This window comes from Lemur catta, chromosome 7 (assembly GCF_020740605.2).
Source record: "Lemur catta isolate mLemCat1 chromosome 7, mLemCat1.pri, whole genome shotgun sequence".
Taxonomy (NCBI): Eukaryota; Metazoa; Chordata; class Mammalia; order Primates; family Lemuridae; genus Lemur; species Lemur catta.
Window position 1 is genome coordinate 99,402,188 of NC_059134.1, and position 14,547 is coordinate 99,416,734.

General features: G+C 53.2%; 2 protein-coding genes across 2 annotated transcripts; one reads left to right on the forward strand and one right to left on the reverse strand.

Moving 5' to 3' along the window:
• The first annotated feature begins 331 nt into the window (after nt 1-331).
• Nucleotides 332-10,673, forward strand: BEST1 (bestrophin 1). The gene is made up of 11 exons (XM_045555989.1): nt 332-748; nt 1,638-1,825; nt 2,982-3,076; nt 3,581-3,814; nt 4,346-4,500; nt 4,892-4,969; nt 5,315-5,467; nt 6,778-6,858; nt 7,181-7,332; nt 8,909-9,550; nt 10,497-10,673. Exons 2-11 carry the CDS (start codon nt 1,674-1,676, stop codon nt 10,513-10,515), a joined length of 1,761 nt encoding a protein of 586 aa, XP_045411945.1. The 5' UTR covers nt 332-748; nt 1,638-1,673; the 3' UTR covers nt 10,516-10,673.
• A 290-nt stretch (nt 10,674-10,963) lies between these two features.
• Nucleotides 10,964-13,807, reverse strand: FTH1 (ferritin heavy chain 1). The gene is made up of 4 exons (XM_045555966.1): nt 13,421-13,807; nt 11,822-11,968; nt 11,386-11,511; nt 10,964-11,288 (listed from the first exon to the last, which is right to left on the reverse strand). The coding sequence occupies exons 1-4, from the start codon at nt 13,532-13,534 to the stop codon at nt 11,127-11,129; spliced, it is 549 nt and encodes a 182-aa protein (XP_045411922.1). The 5' UTR covers nt 13,535-13,807; the 3' UTR covers nt 10,964-11,126.
• Nucleotides 13,808-14,547: the final 740 nt, after the last annotated feature.

Below are 14,547 nucleotides of genomic sequence, written 5' to 3' on the forward strand. Positions count from 1 at the left end.
ACCAGCCTATTAGTGGGTCCTGCCAACCAATCACAGACAGAATAACCCATGATGTCACCAGCAGCCTATCAGAGCTCCTGACCAGCTTATGCAGAATTCTGTCACTCTTACTGAGGTGATGAAATTCCAGGCAACACCATCCATTTCAGACAGGGGCACTGAGACCGAGAGAGGAGAAGATACCCACCCAGGGTCACCACATACAGGGAGCAGAGCCAGGACCAGAAGCTGGGACTTTTGACTGTAGCCTGTTATTCTTTCCACAGCCCACAGGGCTATCAAAGACCCCGGGGCCCTGGCAGAGGCTCCCCCTTCCTGGGTAGCTCCTGGCACAGGCATTGAAGCCCAGTTACCACCGCACTCCTCCACCCAATTCTCCCTGCAAGACCTCAAGGGTCAGAACACTAGTGGAGAAGATTCCTCAACCTCTGGATTTTAGGGCCATGGCAGAGGGGTGTTGCCCTAAATTCCAGCGTTGGTGTCAGCCCAACGCCCCCCAGGAAGGAATTAGAGGGGCCCTGGCCAGGCTGTGCTGGTTGTTGCTTATGACCAGATTATGAGAAGGGACCAAGACAATGGCTCCTTTGTGGAGGCCCTGGCTTACGGAGTCAAGTGACTGCTCAGCACACACGTGGGCAGTGCCAGCCTCTAAGTGTGGACAGGGCACTGGCCACAAAGTCCCAGAGAGTCCCAGCAGCCTAGTGGCCAGACCTTCTGTGGGATCGCCAGACCAGCCTGGAACCCCACTGTGAGTAGGAGGTGCCCCAGGCAGACTGGGCTGGGGCTTTGAGGGCCTTCAGGGGTGGATGACTGTCCTTGCATATGTGTGTGTGATGTGTACACACGGGCAGCACATCAGGTGTGTGGGTACCCGTATGTCCGTGCAAAGGCCCTGAGGTAGGAATGAGCTGGGTGTGCACCAGGCACAGAGAGACAGCCAGTGTGGCTGCATCAGAACGAGGGGGGGGCATCACCCACTGCTTCAGCAACTTGTTATCGAGCACCTCCTACGAGAACGCAGTAGGAGCTCCCACCCTGAGGCAGAGACAGGCAACGAACAAGTAGCTATCCTGTGTAATTTCAAGCAGTGATAACTGCTATCTAGAAAAATTGAGCAAGGTGAGGGAGCAGAGAGTGCCAGGTAGGATGGTAGGGAACATCCCTTCTGAAGTGGGAATGAGCCGTGCAGTAGATATTTGAGCCCCTCCACGAGCCAGGCTCTGTTCTGGGGGTGGGAATATGGCAGTGGACCTGGTTGACCTGGGCCCTTACCTACTTCTCCCCCCAGGGTGGGTGAGGTAGCCTGGGGAGCTAATGATCAAGATGGGCTCAGAGCACTGCCTGGCTCAGAGGACCTGAGCTCAGTGAGTGGACATTGCTGTTGTTACTGCCTTTGTCACTGTACAGAATAAGGGCACATGCCAACACACAGACCTACCAGTGTCTGCCCTGCCCAGGCTGTGGGCAGCCTCTGGGCTCGCTGTCTTGGCTTCCCACCTCCCACATGCAGTCGGAGCTGGGAGGGCCTTGGAGACCCCCTCATCTGCCTCCCAGGGTCCAGATGGGAGAACTGAGGCCCAGAGCAGGGAAGGGTCCTGAAAGGTCCCTGTTGGTGTCCCCCTCTGTCTTCCCACCAGGACCCAAGCCCGCCTGCTGCAGCCCAGTGCCTGGCCATGACCATCACCTACACAAGCCAAGTGGCCAATGCCCGCTTGGGCTGCTTCTCCCGCCTGCTGCTGTGCTGGCGGGGCAGCATCTACAAGCTGCTGTACGGCGAGTTCCTCATCTTCCTGCTCTGCTACTACACCATCCGCTTCATTTACAGGTACAGGTGGCAGGGCTGGGGCTGGGGGCCTGGGAGGGATGGGGCTGGGGGGCTCGGAGCTCCTGGGGGGCCTCCCAGCCAGCTTGGGGGCCGAGGGACCAGTGACGTACAAGGCTGAGCTGAGTTCCTGACCAGGTGCTGGGGGCTGGGGAGAGAAAAGAAGTCAGACTGCGAAGGCAGCTCCATCCAGGTGGGGAGGGCCTCAGCCACCTTTCCTCCAACCCAGGGTGGGCCCGGAGGACAGACCTTACCGGTCACTCAGCCAGCTTGGTTCACTCAATCCCACACACACAGGCCCACACAGTACAAATTTAAAATACATATTTTAATTAAAATGTTTAAATAATAAAATGTAAAACTGATATAATCACAGAATATATGACAGCACTTTAAATTGAAAACACTAATGATTACAATGGATTGTAAAATAGCAAATACATAAAACTCTTGAGTTCCTAATCATACTAATAACAAAGCACATTGGTCTTCAGTTTTCACTAGGGCTCTTTTTAAAAAAAATTAGACTTTATTTTTTAGAGCAGTTTTAAGTTCACAGCAAGATTGAACAGAAGGTACAGAGAGTTCTCATGTGCCTCTTTGCTGCCCCCATGCCCACGGCCCCCCCCACTATCAACACCCCCACACTGGCACATTTGTCACAATCCATGAACCCCCACTGACACATCATTATCTCCCAAAGTCCATAGTTTACACCAGGGTTCACTCTCGGTGTGTACATGCTCTGGGTTTGGATAAATGAACAGTGACATGTACCCATCAGCACAGCATCACGGAGTAGCTGCAGGGCCCTAAAAATCCTCTGTGCTGCCTGTGCACCCCTCTCTTTAAAGACCACTCTTTGTTTCAACAACTGTCCCTTGGCTCCTTTCAAAGGGTCACTGGTGCCAAAAACTGATCCCTTCAGCGAGACCTTCCCTCCAATGCCTCACCCAGGGGTGTGAGGATTCTCCCCAAAGGAGCCTCCTCTACCCTGTCCAGTTCGGAGCTGCCGGAGGAGGGGCCCTGGGCCGGGCCAGTGGAAGGGACAGGGAAGACATGGGACAACACGGAGGTGGCCCCATTCCTACCCAGGGCCAGACCTGGGGACAGTCTCAGCCATCTCTTGACAGTGTCCACACATCTCCTTCCTCCCCAGGCTGGCCCTGACAGAGGAACAGCAGCTGATATTTGAGAAGCTGACTCTGTATTGCGACAGCTACATCCAGCTCATCCCCATTTCCTTCGTGCTGGGTGAGCTCCCCTTTCGGACTGTCCTGGTCCCGGGGCCGCCCAGGCTCCAGACAGGCCCCGGGCGGACTGCAGGGAGATGGGGCGTGAGGAGCGGGGAGGAGCAAGGCATGTCGGTGCCTCTCTAGTTCTGGCAGTGGGCGGCCGCAGCCAGAGACACCGAAGTTAGACATTAGGAAGGACGTCCTGCTGTCAGCACTCAAAACCCCACTGTCCGAGAGAAGCGCCGACATCAGGGTCCCCGGAGCCCCTGCGCAGGAGGGGAGGGGCTCTGGAGGATTTCTGGGGTCGGCAGGGGACTCCTGGGAGAGATGACTCTTGACGCTTTCGCCTCCAAGCGAGACTCTGCCTGGCCCCTCCACACCCCCAGCGCCTTCCGGGAAGGTTGGGGCTGGGTCTTTCGCATCATAAAGACGTAGAAACCGCGGCGTCGCCGGCGCTGGGCTCTTGCCGCAGCCCGGCCCCTCGCCCCTCCCCCCCACCCCCGCCCCCGCACCTCCTGCCCAGGCTTCTACGTGACGTTGGTCGTGACCCGCTGGTGGAACCAGTACGAGAACCTGCCGTGGCCCGACCGCCTCATGAGCCTGGTGTCGGGCTTCGTGGAGGGCACGGACGAGCAAGGCCGGCTGCTGCGGCGCACGCTCATCCGCTACGCCAACCTGGGCAACCTGCTCATCCTGCGCAGCATCAGCACCGCGGTCTACAAGCGCTTCCCCAGCCCCCAGCACCTGGTGCAGGCAGGTGGGCGGGGCCAGAGACGGGGGTGTGGCGGACGCGGAAGATGGGTGGAGCCAGAGTCCTTTGGACTCGAGGATTGGGTGGACCAGGAGCGGGGTGGGGCCAAGACCTGGGGGCCGAATAGGGCGAGGTGGAGTCAGGAGCCTATCCTGCAAGGATCACCGTTCGAGGCAGGCCTAAGGACCCTTGAGGGACAGCGGAAGGGTGGCGACTTGGGAACTGGTGGGGTACTAGACTCTATCTACCTCCCTCTGCCCTCGTCTCTGCTAATCTCCAGTTTCTAGTCTGGAGGTCTGTGACATCGTTCTCTGGCCTCACCCTCGGCCTTGCCCGACCTGGTCCTGGTTAATAAGACAGTCCCCTCCCTCGTGCTCAGCCCAGAACAACACATAGTGGGTGCTCAGTAATTTTCTGTTGAAAGATGGCAAAGGAGTGCCAAGGTCCCTATGGGCTCAGCAGGGCCCGGCCTGGTCACCCGGTGCCGGCACCCCTTCTGCAGGTTCTCCCACCCACTGACTCCATTCTACTCCGCAGGCTTTATGACCCCCACGGAACACAAGCACTTTGAAAAATTGAGCTTACCACACAACATGTTCTGGGTGCCCTGGGTGTGGTTTGCCAACCTGGCAATGAAGGCCTGGCTTGGAGGCCGAATCCGGGACTCTGTTTTGCTCCAGAGCCTGCTGAATGTGAGCCCGCTTGCACAGATGGGGCTGCCACGGAGTGGGAGGGGTGTGGCCCAGATGAAACAAGATTTCCTACAAAGAAAAGGCTTGAGCCCTTAAGGGTCTTCCCAGAGTATGCGGTGGGGTTGTAGGATCTTTTCCAAAAGGATTCCACAGCCCAAGGTGGTTCCTCCTGAAATGCCCCTCCCATCTCCTCTCTAAGTGAGCCTGTGAGATCTTGGTTCCTTTTTGCTGGATGAGGAGGCTGAGGCATAGAGAGGTTTAGTGAGCTGCCCATGACCACACAACCAAGACTGGACCATGAGCACCAGACCCTGGTACCTGGAGAATAGCTGGGGGTGCTCCTGGGAGAGCAGGTGGTGCTCAGAACCCCATCCCTCCCTCCTGCTCCCAGGAAATGAACATCCTGCGTACTCAGTGTGGACACCTGTATGCCTACGACTGGATCAGTGTCCCATTGGTGTACACACAGGTGAGGACTAGGCTGGTGAGGCTGCCCCTTCAAGAAACTGAGGCTAGAAGGACCTAGGAAGTAGCCTGTGATGAGAAGGGCTCATCTAGAGGCTGAATAAAAAGCCCACCCTGGGAGGTGGGTCTGGACTTTGAAGTGCCAAGTTCTAGGAGTCCAGGCTCCTGCCTGGTCCAGCCCAGTGGAGGCAATGTGATTATCCCCATTTTAAAGAGGAGTTAACAGAGACCCAAAGTCACATGAGTATGAAAGTCAGAGCAAGGCATCGGACTCGTAGCCTCGGGAGCTTCCTGATTTCAGGGTCCCCACCAGCCCTTTTCTGCCGCCTCCTCATCTCTCTCCTCCCAGGTGGTGACTGTGGCAGTGTACAGCTTCTTCCTGGCTTGCCTCATTGGGCGGCAGTTTCTGAACCCAGCCAAGTCCTACCCTGGCCACGAGCTGGACCTGGTCGTGCCCCTCTTGACGTTCCTGCAGTTCTTCTTCTATGTTGGCTGGCTGAAGGTGAGCCTCCCCCGCACCTGGACGGGCTGGAGGCATGGCCAGAGGGGTCCTGGCCACCAGTGGCCCGGGATGAGGATGGACAGCCAGGAAAGGAGAGTCTCAAATATGGAAAGTAGGGTGCTGGGCCCCAACCACAGTTCGCTGGTCTACATGTTCCCTGTGTTGTTACATATGCAGACACTGAGACCCCCAAGAGGGGAGGGACCTGCTTGAGGCCTGTGTCTGATTCCAGTGCTTCGCCCACGGCCCAGAACTTACAGCATGAAAGACAGGGAAAGCTCAGTCAGTCTAACCATTTGGTGCCCCCTCAAGAGAACGTTCTTCAGACGCTTCCAGAGCAAGGGGAATTCATGGAATCTGAGTGGCAGTGGCAGGCTCTGCTGGTGAGGCCACATCTCACCTCTGCTTGGTAAAAAAGCCCTGAGTTTGACTAACCCCTGCCCTTTAGAAGGCAGGTTGCCACCACCTATCCTTACTCAAGATGCCTGTGGGGAGAGATGCCTATGTCTCTCATCCCTACCCCAGGTGACCCATCCAAGTATTCCTTCTCACCTCTGCCAGGGCTCCTCCTAACAAGAGAAAACACAGTTTTCTCTCCACCTCTTTTTCTTTCCTTCCTTCTCTTTCCCACCCACTTCTCCCTCCCTTCTTTATTCCTTTTTTTTTTTTTTTTTTGGTAGTTGTGGTGTGGACCTCCCTCTCTCCCCCTCCTGTCCATGTGTATCTCACACACACACGTGCACTTGTGATTCCCTCTATATCCTCCCCCCAGTTGTCTTTGGTTTCTAGAGATCAACAGATCTTTTATGCTTGAAATTCTCCAAGGTGCCCCAATGGCTTGCAAGATGTCCCCTGGACCCTTAAGGCAGCTCATCACCTCTTCAGGGCTTAGCCAGGGCATGTCAGAGATTAGTAGCCAGGAATCTGCCCACCTGGACCACCCTTTAATTCAGCACAGCCTCAGCATATATCTCTGTTGCATTAGACAATAATGAATAAATAAATGTTTGAAAACATGAATGAATGAATAAAATAATGCAATTCCAGGTAAGATACATGCGATGAGAGAAAGGTGGTGACTCAGCTGAGTGACACACTCAGGGACAGCTGTGGGTGTTCGGAGAGAGACTGGCTCCAGAAAGTCAGAGGGGCTGAGTGTCCAGAAGGGAAGGGGTTGTGGCTTTGAAGACAGTGGTCAGGCAGGAAGGGCGTCATGGGGCGAGGAAACGGTAGGAGCTAAGGTGTAAGAGCGGGAAGCAGGGCCTCAGGGAGTTCTACCTCAGGGCTCCAGAGCCTCACCTATCTCCAAGGTGGCAGAGCAGCTCATCAACCCCTTTGGAGAGGATGATGATGACTTTGAGACCAACTGGATTGTCGACAGGAACTTACAGGTATGGAGAGAGCGGGAGAGGACATACCATGGACCCTCCCCAAATGGGACCCCAAGGAAGGGGACCCCACAGTTCTATAGGGAGGCCTCACAGTCAATTGTCATCCCCTTCCACCCCATGGCCCCCTGTAGCCAACCATTAACTTACAGGATTCTCAGCTCAGCTTTTGAGACTGTAGGTTGGCATCAATCTTTCCATTTCACAGGCAGGGAAACTGAGGTCCAGAGAGAGGGAACTGACTTCTCCAAGCCATCAGGCAAGTTCATGGCCCTGCCCAGTATGACCTTTCTATTGGGCTTCTCCCTCTGTCCTTGGTGACCAGGTGTCCCTGTTGGCTGTGGATGAGATGCACCAGGACCTACCTCAGATGGAACGGGACATGTATTGGAATGAGCCAGAACCACAGCCCCCCTACACAGCTGCTGCCGCCCATTCCCGCCGAGCCTCCTTTATGGGTTCCACTTTCAACATCAGGTGGGCAGTGCCAGGGAACCAGGTGGGAAGCCCCTCAAGTGCAGGTGCCTAAGAACTTATTACGAGAACAGCACTAGTTACTAAGGTCACATAGCTAGCACACAGCACATCTGAGCCAGGTATGTCTGGTTCCACCTCTGCACTCTTATCTGTGCTGCTCAAGCTAGAAGGGCTCTTAGGTACCTCCGCTCTAAGTTCTTCCTTGTCCAGAAACTGAGGCCCAGAGAGAAAAAACGACTGACTCAAAGAACAGCCAGTGATCAGTGATGCAGTGGGACGTTAGGGCCTGGTTCCTGTTATCCAGAGCTATTAGCGTCCAGAACTGTGTTTTCTAATAAGCTAAGGTGTTTGGATGGGGAGTGGAAGTGGGGTTCCCTGTCATGGGGAAGGAGCAGCAAGCATGTCCCAACAAGAGGCCAGGCCAAACAGGTGCCTCCTGAGTAGACTTTGTCCCACAGAGTAAAGACCTCAGGCTCCCCTCAGCAACCAGACCTTCCTCCACATGCTCCCATTTCCCTGATTCGGTCAGCATCCCTCTTGAGCTGTATGTAGTGTGCTGGAGGGTTGTCCCAGATGGTCCTCTCTCCCCAGGATGACAGAGTTGAGAGGACTTTAAAGAGTGTTTAGCACACATCAGGGTTCATACTCAAGGTTTTCTTCCACAGTATCCAGCGGTATTCTCTCCTTGCTCTTTTAAGAACCAAATATTCTAATAAACTGTGATTAGGACTAGAGTCCACGGGTTAGTTTGAAGGGTTGGGAATGTGACATGAAGGCTGGGGGCCCGGCTTGCTTAGGTCAGAAGCATTTCTGGAGGATGCCTTTGAGCCCTACATGGTCTGTACCCCAGCAGCTGAAGGTCGGGGCGGGGGAAAGTGGATAACAGAATAATAAAGCACAGACTTTGTCTCCAAGGAATGCACAATTTAGTGAGGGAGCTCAAGCCCAAGGCCCAAGCTCTGGGTATAAGGCACAAAGTACTAGATGCCTAGGAAAAGGGTATAACAGAAGTCACCTTTGGCTGGGCCTAACGCTGGTCCTTGGAGCACGGGGGGAATTCAGACTGGGGCAAGGGCAGGCCATACTCTGGTGTAGGTAAGCTCTCTCTTGCAGAGTAAAGGTCTTGGGCTCCCAGAAAACTTGCTCCCAGGAAGCCAAACTTCTCTTTTGCGGATGTTGCTCCCCTGTTGGAACCACAAATCCCTGGCCTTGCCCAGTCACTCTTGGTCCTGATCTGAACCACCCATACCTGGGGACCACTGGTTCTGACTGCCTGGAGTGAGGGGTTTTAAAGGGAAGAACCGAGTGATGAAGAGGAGGCCCTTCAATGCCAGGGAAGGGGGTATGTTAACGGTGGGCAAGAGGGAGTCACAGGACAGAGCGAGGTGAGCTGGGCCTCGAGGTCTCAGTTGGGAGGTACAGGATGGATCAGGAGAGAGGTGAGAGTTGGGGCATTGTTAGGAAGGCTGTGTGGCCTTGGCCTTGGGAGGGGGAGAGGACAGGGTAAGAGAGAAGCATGATCAGGCTTTGATCCTTTGTCCACTCACTCAGCCCTGTGTCTCCCCCTTCTTTCTAGCCTGCCCAAAGAGGATATGGAGTTCCAGCCGAATCAGGAGGAGGACGAGGACGATGCTCATGCTGGCATTATTGGCCGCTTCCTAGGGCTGCAGTCCTATGACCACCATCCTCCAAGGACAAACTCAAAGACCAAACTACTGTGGCCCAAGAAGGAGTCCTTTCTCTATGAGGGCCAGCCCAAGAACCCCAAGGGGGCCAAACAGAACCTTAGGGGCCAGGAAGAAAGCAAGGCCTGGAAGCTTAAGGCAGTGGACACATTCAAGTCTGCTCCACTGTATCAGAGGCCAGGATACTACAGTGCCCCCCAGACGCCCCTCAGCCCCACACCCATGGTCTTCCCCCCTGAACAATCAGCACTCCCAGGGCTCCACAGTGTTGCAGGCATAGACACCAAAGATATAAACCTAAAGCCTGAGACTTCTGGGGCCAAGAACAGTTTTGAAGTGCTCCCAGAGGATGATGGGGCCTTGGTGGAGCAATCAGAAGTACCTCGTGTGAGGAGAAAAACTGTGGAGTTTAACCTGAGGGATATGCCAGAGATCCCTGAACATCTCAAAGAACCACATTTGGACCGGTCAGCAACCAACATACACACTATACTCAAAGATCATGCAGATCCTTATTGGACCTTGGAAAACAGGTCTGTCCTCTACCCAGGCCAGGGTCACTGCACTGCCCTGTGTGCGTGAGCCCTCCCCTCCCTCCCCAGCCCAGCCCCCCTTGCTGAGTCCACCCTTCCTCCAGTGTCCTATGGTCCCATCACTGCCAGAGCATACTGGACATATGCCCAGCACTGGCTTGGGGTATATACCTGGCCACCTCAGTAGGGACTTTAGGAAGTGTTGGGAACTTTTGCTCACCTCACCCAAGAGCCTGCCATCACCAGGAAGACTTCCTGGGGACTCAGGTAAAGGATGAGGTTGCACTGACAAGAATGATGGTGAAGGAAGAGCTGCCCCAAGGTAGGCAGGCCAAGCTTAGGTGAACAGATATTATCACTGGGCCCAGCTTACTTTGAGCAGGGGTGGCTGACACAAAAACCACAGGGCAGAACTGGGGGTTCTAGACTGTAGCCCAAGAACTCACTGCCCATCAGCTGGCAGACAAATGAGCACTTCCCCATAGCACTCTATGGTGGTATCCAAGTACTGCCACACCCTCAGGAACTGGCAGATGGGGGCCTATATTTAATTTTGTGCTTCCCTGGGGTCAGCCTAAAGCTGCTGTAAAACCAAGAGATGTTTCCCTTTATTCCAGATTTCTTGGACGTTTTTACCCAATTAGAAACACCCTACCCCACCTCAAACCATAATGTGGGGAGGAAGTGTAACTTCCCATTTCTAGTTTTCAAGAAGTTACTTTTGTGGTCAAAATACACAGCTATCGTGATTGAAAACTTGAAGGGGCAACAATTTCAGTCTTGCTTCTCCAGTTAGACAGGAACTTTACAAATCACCTATGGCTTGTTTAGGAAAGGATGTTATTTAAGATCCATGTCAACCTTTGCCCTCCTACTGCTAAATTTAGGATTGAAATTGAAGGTACCTTCCATACTCATACTGTGAACTTTCTCACATTCTCAATAGGGATGAAGCACATTCCTAACCTGTTTTCTAAGTGGGACGCTTCACCGGCCTTGTCCTCACCTGCATGTACACCAGCATGACACTGATCCGGGTCACAGCCATATCGCTGTCCACACTGAAGAATATGTTCCTATGACAGCCTGAACTAAATGGTTAGCTTAATGGTTAACAAAAATCAGTAGTACAGGACTACTTCAGCCTTTAAATGCCTTTTATACATAAAAACTGTGAAAATCAGAATGAACTACTGGAAACATGCAATTCAGAATCAGGAGTCCTTAGTCCTGTCTGAATTCAACATAGCCGCGCCTTAGTATCTTTTTCAAACTAGAGTTTAATAAATACAAATATTCTCTTAAGTGGTTCATTTTGATTAGTGTGATTGAAACCTAACTGTGGCACTAAGAAATCTAGAAGACAGACTAAAAGAGATTTCTGGCCCAACCCAAGATCTGAAAGACAACAGCTGGGTACCAAATTTCTTTATTTGAAGGAATGGTACAAATGAAAGAACTTAAGTGGATGTTTTGGTACAACTTATAGAAAAGGTAAAGGAAACCCCAACATGCAGGTACTGCCTGGGTGACCACGGAAAGTCACCCCGTGGCTATGGGGAAGTTAGCCTAAGGCTTAGCTCTTATCACTGTCTCCCAGGGTATGCTTGTCAAAGAGATACTCCGCCATGCCAGATTCGGGGGCTCCCATCTTGCGCAGGTTGGTTACATGGTCACCCAATTCTTTGATGGATTTCACCTGCTCATCCAGGTAATGTGTCTCAATGAAGTCACACAACTAGAAAACAGAATGGAAACAAAAGTTAGTGGTCAGATTTACCAACCACTAAGGCAAATGTTTCCCTCCATTTATTCCCTGGGTTTCCAATACTCACATGGGGGTCATTTTTGTCAGTGGCCAGTTTGTGCAGTTCCAGTAGTGACTGATTCACACTTTTTTCCAAGTGTAACGCACACTCCATCGCATACAGCCCGCTCTCCCAATCATCATGGTCTGGTTTCTAAACGAGAGGTTAGGTCAATGCATCTCTACCAATTAACCCACAAGTCAACAAGCATGTAACATCTAACCACCATACTTTGGCAAAAGGAACTTCCAAGTTTCCTCTGACAGCTTCCTATTTAACATCTTTGCCCATTACTGTTTGCCTACTTTAGTTTAGATGGTAGGGCTAAAAAGGCACAAAAAGGGTGAAAGTCCAGCATATCACCATTTTATAAGTAATGGCAACTTCTAGTTTCTAAATGATTTCTGATATGTGAGTACTGCTTGATTAACGAAGTATGACACCCCTAGGACCTTTTGTTCACCTGGATGTCCTGAAGGAAGATTCGGCCACCTCGTTGGTTCTGCAGCTTCATCAGTTTCTCAGCATGTTCCCTCTCCTCATGAGATTGGTGAAGAAAGTATTTGGCAAAATTCTTCAAAGCCACATCATCACGGTCAAAGTAGTAAGACTGAAAGTGACACACGAAACATGTTATGTTAGGGATTCCCAAAGGAAGGTAGCTGTAACAGACTACAAGGAGTAGAAGTGGCCTGCTAGTCTAGCCTTCCTTTTCAGAGCACAGCATAAAGGGGTCAGTGCCTAAGGAGACTGGGGCAGGTATGTTCCCAGATTGAACCCAACGTGTAATGTTTCTATTTTGAAATAGAAAATTGAAACTTGATCCTTTAAAGTTTACTTCAAGGAACCTTTAGAATATCATGAGAATTCACAGTGAATTCAGGATCTGTATTAGTACAGAGGAAATTTCTCATGGCCAGTGCCAAATTTGAAGAGAGTATACTGGAGTATAACTTTGCAACGAGTCCCTCCTGCCTCTCTCCTGGATTAACCAAGTTAAAGCACAGTTAAAACAAAGCACTCATGAGCTTGCTGGCTGTACAGCAGACTGCTGGATTTATTTATAAAATTAGCCCCCCATGCAAAGTGACAATTGTGGGCAATATGTTGATGTCAACACTATCAGTAGAAAGCAAAAATTTGATTTTCAATTTTGGCTGTTTACTGTATTTGAGTGTTCCTGAAAGGCAATGACAGTCACAGAAATCAAGGCCTATTTTCAAATTAATTTGGAACATGTCTATCTTAGATAATTTGCACTATCAAAAAGCAATTCTAAGGAAGACTCCCCCAATACCACGTAAGACCAGGATTTGGGAAAAATGATTCCACAGATTACTGCATGGAAAAATTCCTTGTCCAGTAACTTGCCCAAGACTAAGAGTGTGATTAGTGGGCCACAACTCTTAAAGAGTTAGGAAAAAAAGGACAAAGAATTAAGTTCTGAGGCACAAGGTCGGGTGAGACTTCTGTAACTGCAAAGGGGAGATTTCTAGAGATATGCCTCAATACAAGTGGAACTTAGAGATAAGCAGAACCGAGATGTGGAAAGGGATCAGCCCGCGAGATAAGCCACTTCGCACCAGCCCCCAAGGTTGCTATCCGACACCATTATCCAGCAGGCCCGCCATACTTAGGAGGATGGGAAGGAACTAGATACCCAAGAAAACGGAGGGCCTCAGGGCCAAAATGATCGGAGGCAGAAGGAGGAACAGGAGTGCAAAAATCCACCTTCCCAACCACAGGATCGACGGCACAGGCTGCAACCTGGCAACCCCGGATTTCAGGGAACCGGGATCCCTTAAATATAGAGAAGTGTGCAGAGGCGGCCCCTGCCTACGAGAGCTTTCCCAGGGGGCAGCTGAAAAGCGCCAACTGCCCAGATTTTCTGCGCCAGAGAAGTCCTCGGAGACCTCGAGCAGCCTCCATTTTCCAGAAGGGCGCAGGGAGGGGGCGGGGGAGGCCCGCCGGTGGCCACACCCCCGCCCCGCCTGCCCGCCGGGGGAGGCCCTGCCCGGCCGCCTCCCGGCCCCCGCCCCGCCGCGGGCCCGCCCGCGCTCACCATGGACAGATAGACGTAGGAGGCGTAGAGCTCCAGGTTGATCTGGCGGTTGATGGCGGCCTCGGAGTCCTGGTGGTAGTTCTGGCGCACCTGCGAGGAGGACGCGGTCGTCATGGCGGCGGTTGAAGAGAGGCGGCGGCAGCTGCGCGGCGCTGGACGGCGGCGGGGGCCTTGGGGCGGTCCGAAGGCGCGGTGAGGAGGTGACGGAGGGCTGGCTCTGAGCGGCCGGCCGGGGTAGGGGGTCGAGCGCCGGGTTCCGTCCAAGCACTGTTGAAGCAGGAAACCTCGGCGACTCTCGGCGAAGAACGTCTGGCGCAGCGGGCTGCGCGCTCGCCTTTTATAGCGGCGGCGGCGTCAGGACCCCCGGCCAATCAGCGCCGCCCGCCCGCCGCCGCGCCCTCTCCTTCCGGTGGGCACCCGGGCCCCGCCCCCTGGAACGGGGGAGGGGCGGTGCCACCAGGGGCTAGAGGTCGCGGGGGGGATTTGGAAGATCCCTGCGTCCCTCAGGGGCGAGGGCGGCCCAGGGATTGGGCGTGGGCATCTCTGTGCTACTAGGGCCCACTTAGTGGGCTTGGAGGGAAGGTGTGAGGAGGCGGAGGAAGCCCACCTCGGAGCTCCGACTCCGGCGGCGTCCTGGGCCTTGGAACCGACAGGGCGGGGATGCATGGGGTGATTCTCAGGTCCCAAATAGGCACCCTGAGGCTCTCGGCGAAGGGCATGTTATTAAAAAACGAAGGCAGCATGGAAGAAGCTACCACACCCTATTGCAAATTGGAAAGGTGGAAACGTGGGCTTTGGGGGCCGAGAGAGTCAGAAGTTGGGCTGGGAAAGAGCGCACTTTCTCAAAGTCTAGGATGGAGCACAATGGAGAAGGGGGGACGCACAGCTGGTGTCTGGTTTGCTCTGCCCTTCTGACTCGGCGACCATGCCTGCCTTTTGCTGAAAGCAAATATGGCTCCATGTGCAGTTTAGATAACAAAGGCTGGGCGGGCCTTGTTTTCCAGTTAGTCGTGGGGGTGAGCCACCTGGGCTTTGAGAAAATCGCTGGTGTCGCTTAAAACTCAAAGATAGACCTCGGTGTTGGAAAGAAAGGAGAAGCAACTTGGATCTGGAAATGAAGCCCATGC

Coding starts and splice junctions, on each gene's coding strand:
- BEST1 (XM_045555989.1), top strand. CDS start 1,674: ATGACCATCACCTACACAAGCCAAGTGGCCAATGCCCGCTTGGGCTGC. Junction 3,815..4,345: donor CCAGCACCTGGTGCAGGCAG/GTGGGCGGGGCC, acceptor TCTACTCCGCAG/GCTTTATGACCCCCACGGAA. Junction 5,468..6,777: donor TCTATGTTGGCTGGCTGAAG/GTGAGCCTCCCC, acceptor CCTATCTCCAAG/GTGGCAGAGCAGCTCATCAA.
- FTH1 (XM_045555966.1), bottom strand. CDS start 13,534: ATGACGACCGCGTCCTCCTCGCAGGTGCGCCAGAACTACCACCAGGAC. Junction 11,969..13,420: donor CCTACGTCTATCTGTCCATG/GTGAGCGCGGGC, acceptor TGTCACTTTCAG/TCTTACTACTTTGACCGTGA. Junction 11,289..11,385: donor CTGACAAAAATGACCCCCAT/GTGAGTATTGGA, acceptor TCTGTTTTCTAG/TTGTGTGACTTCATTGAGAC.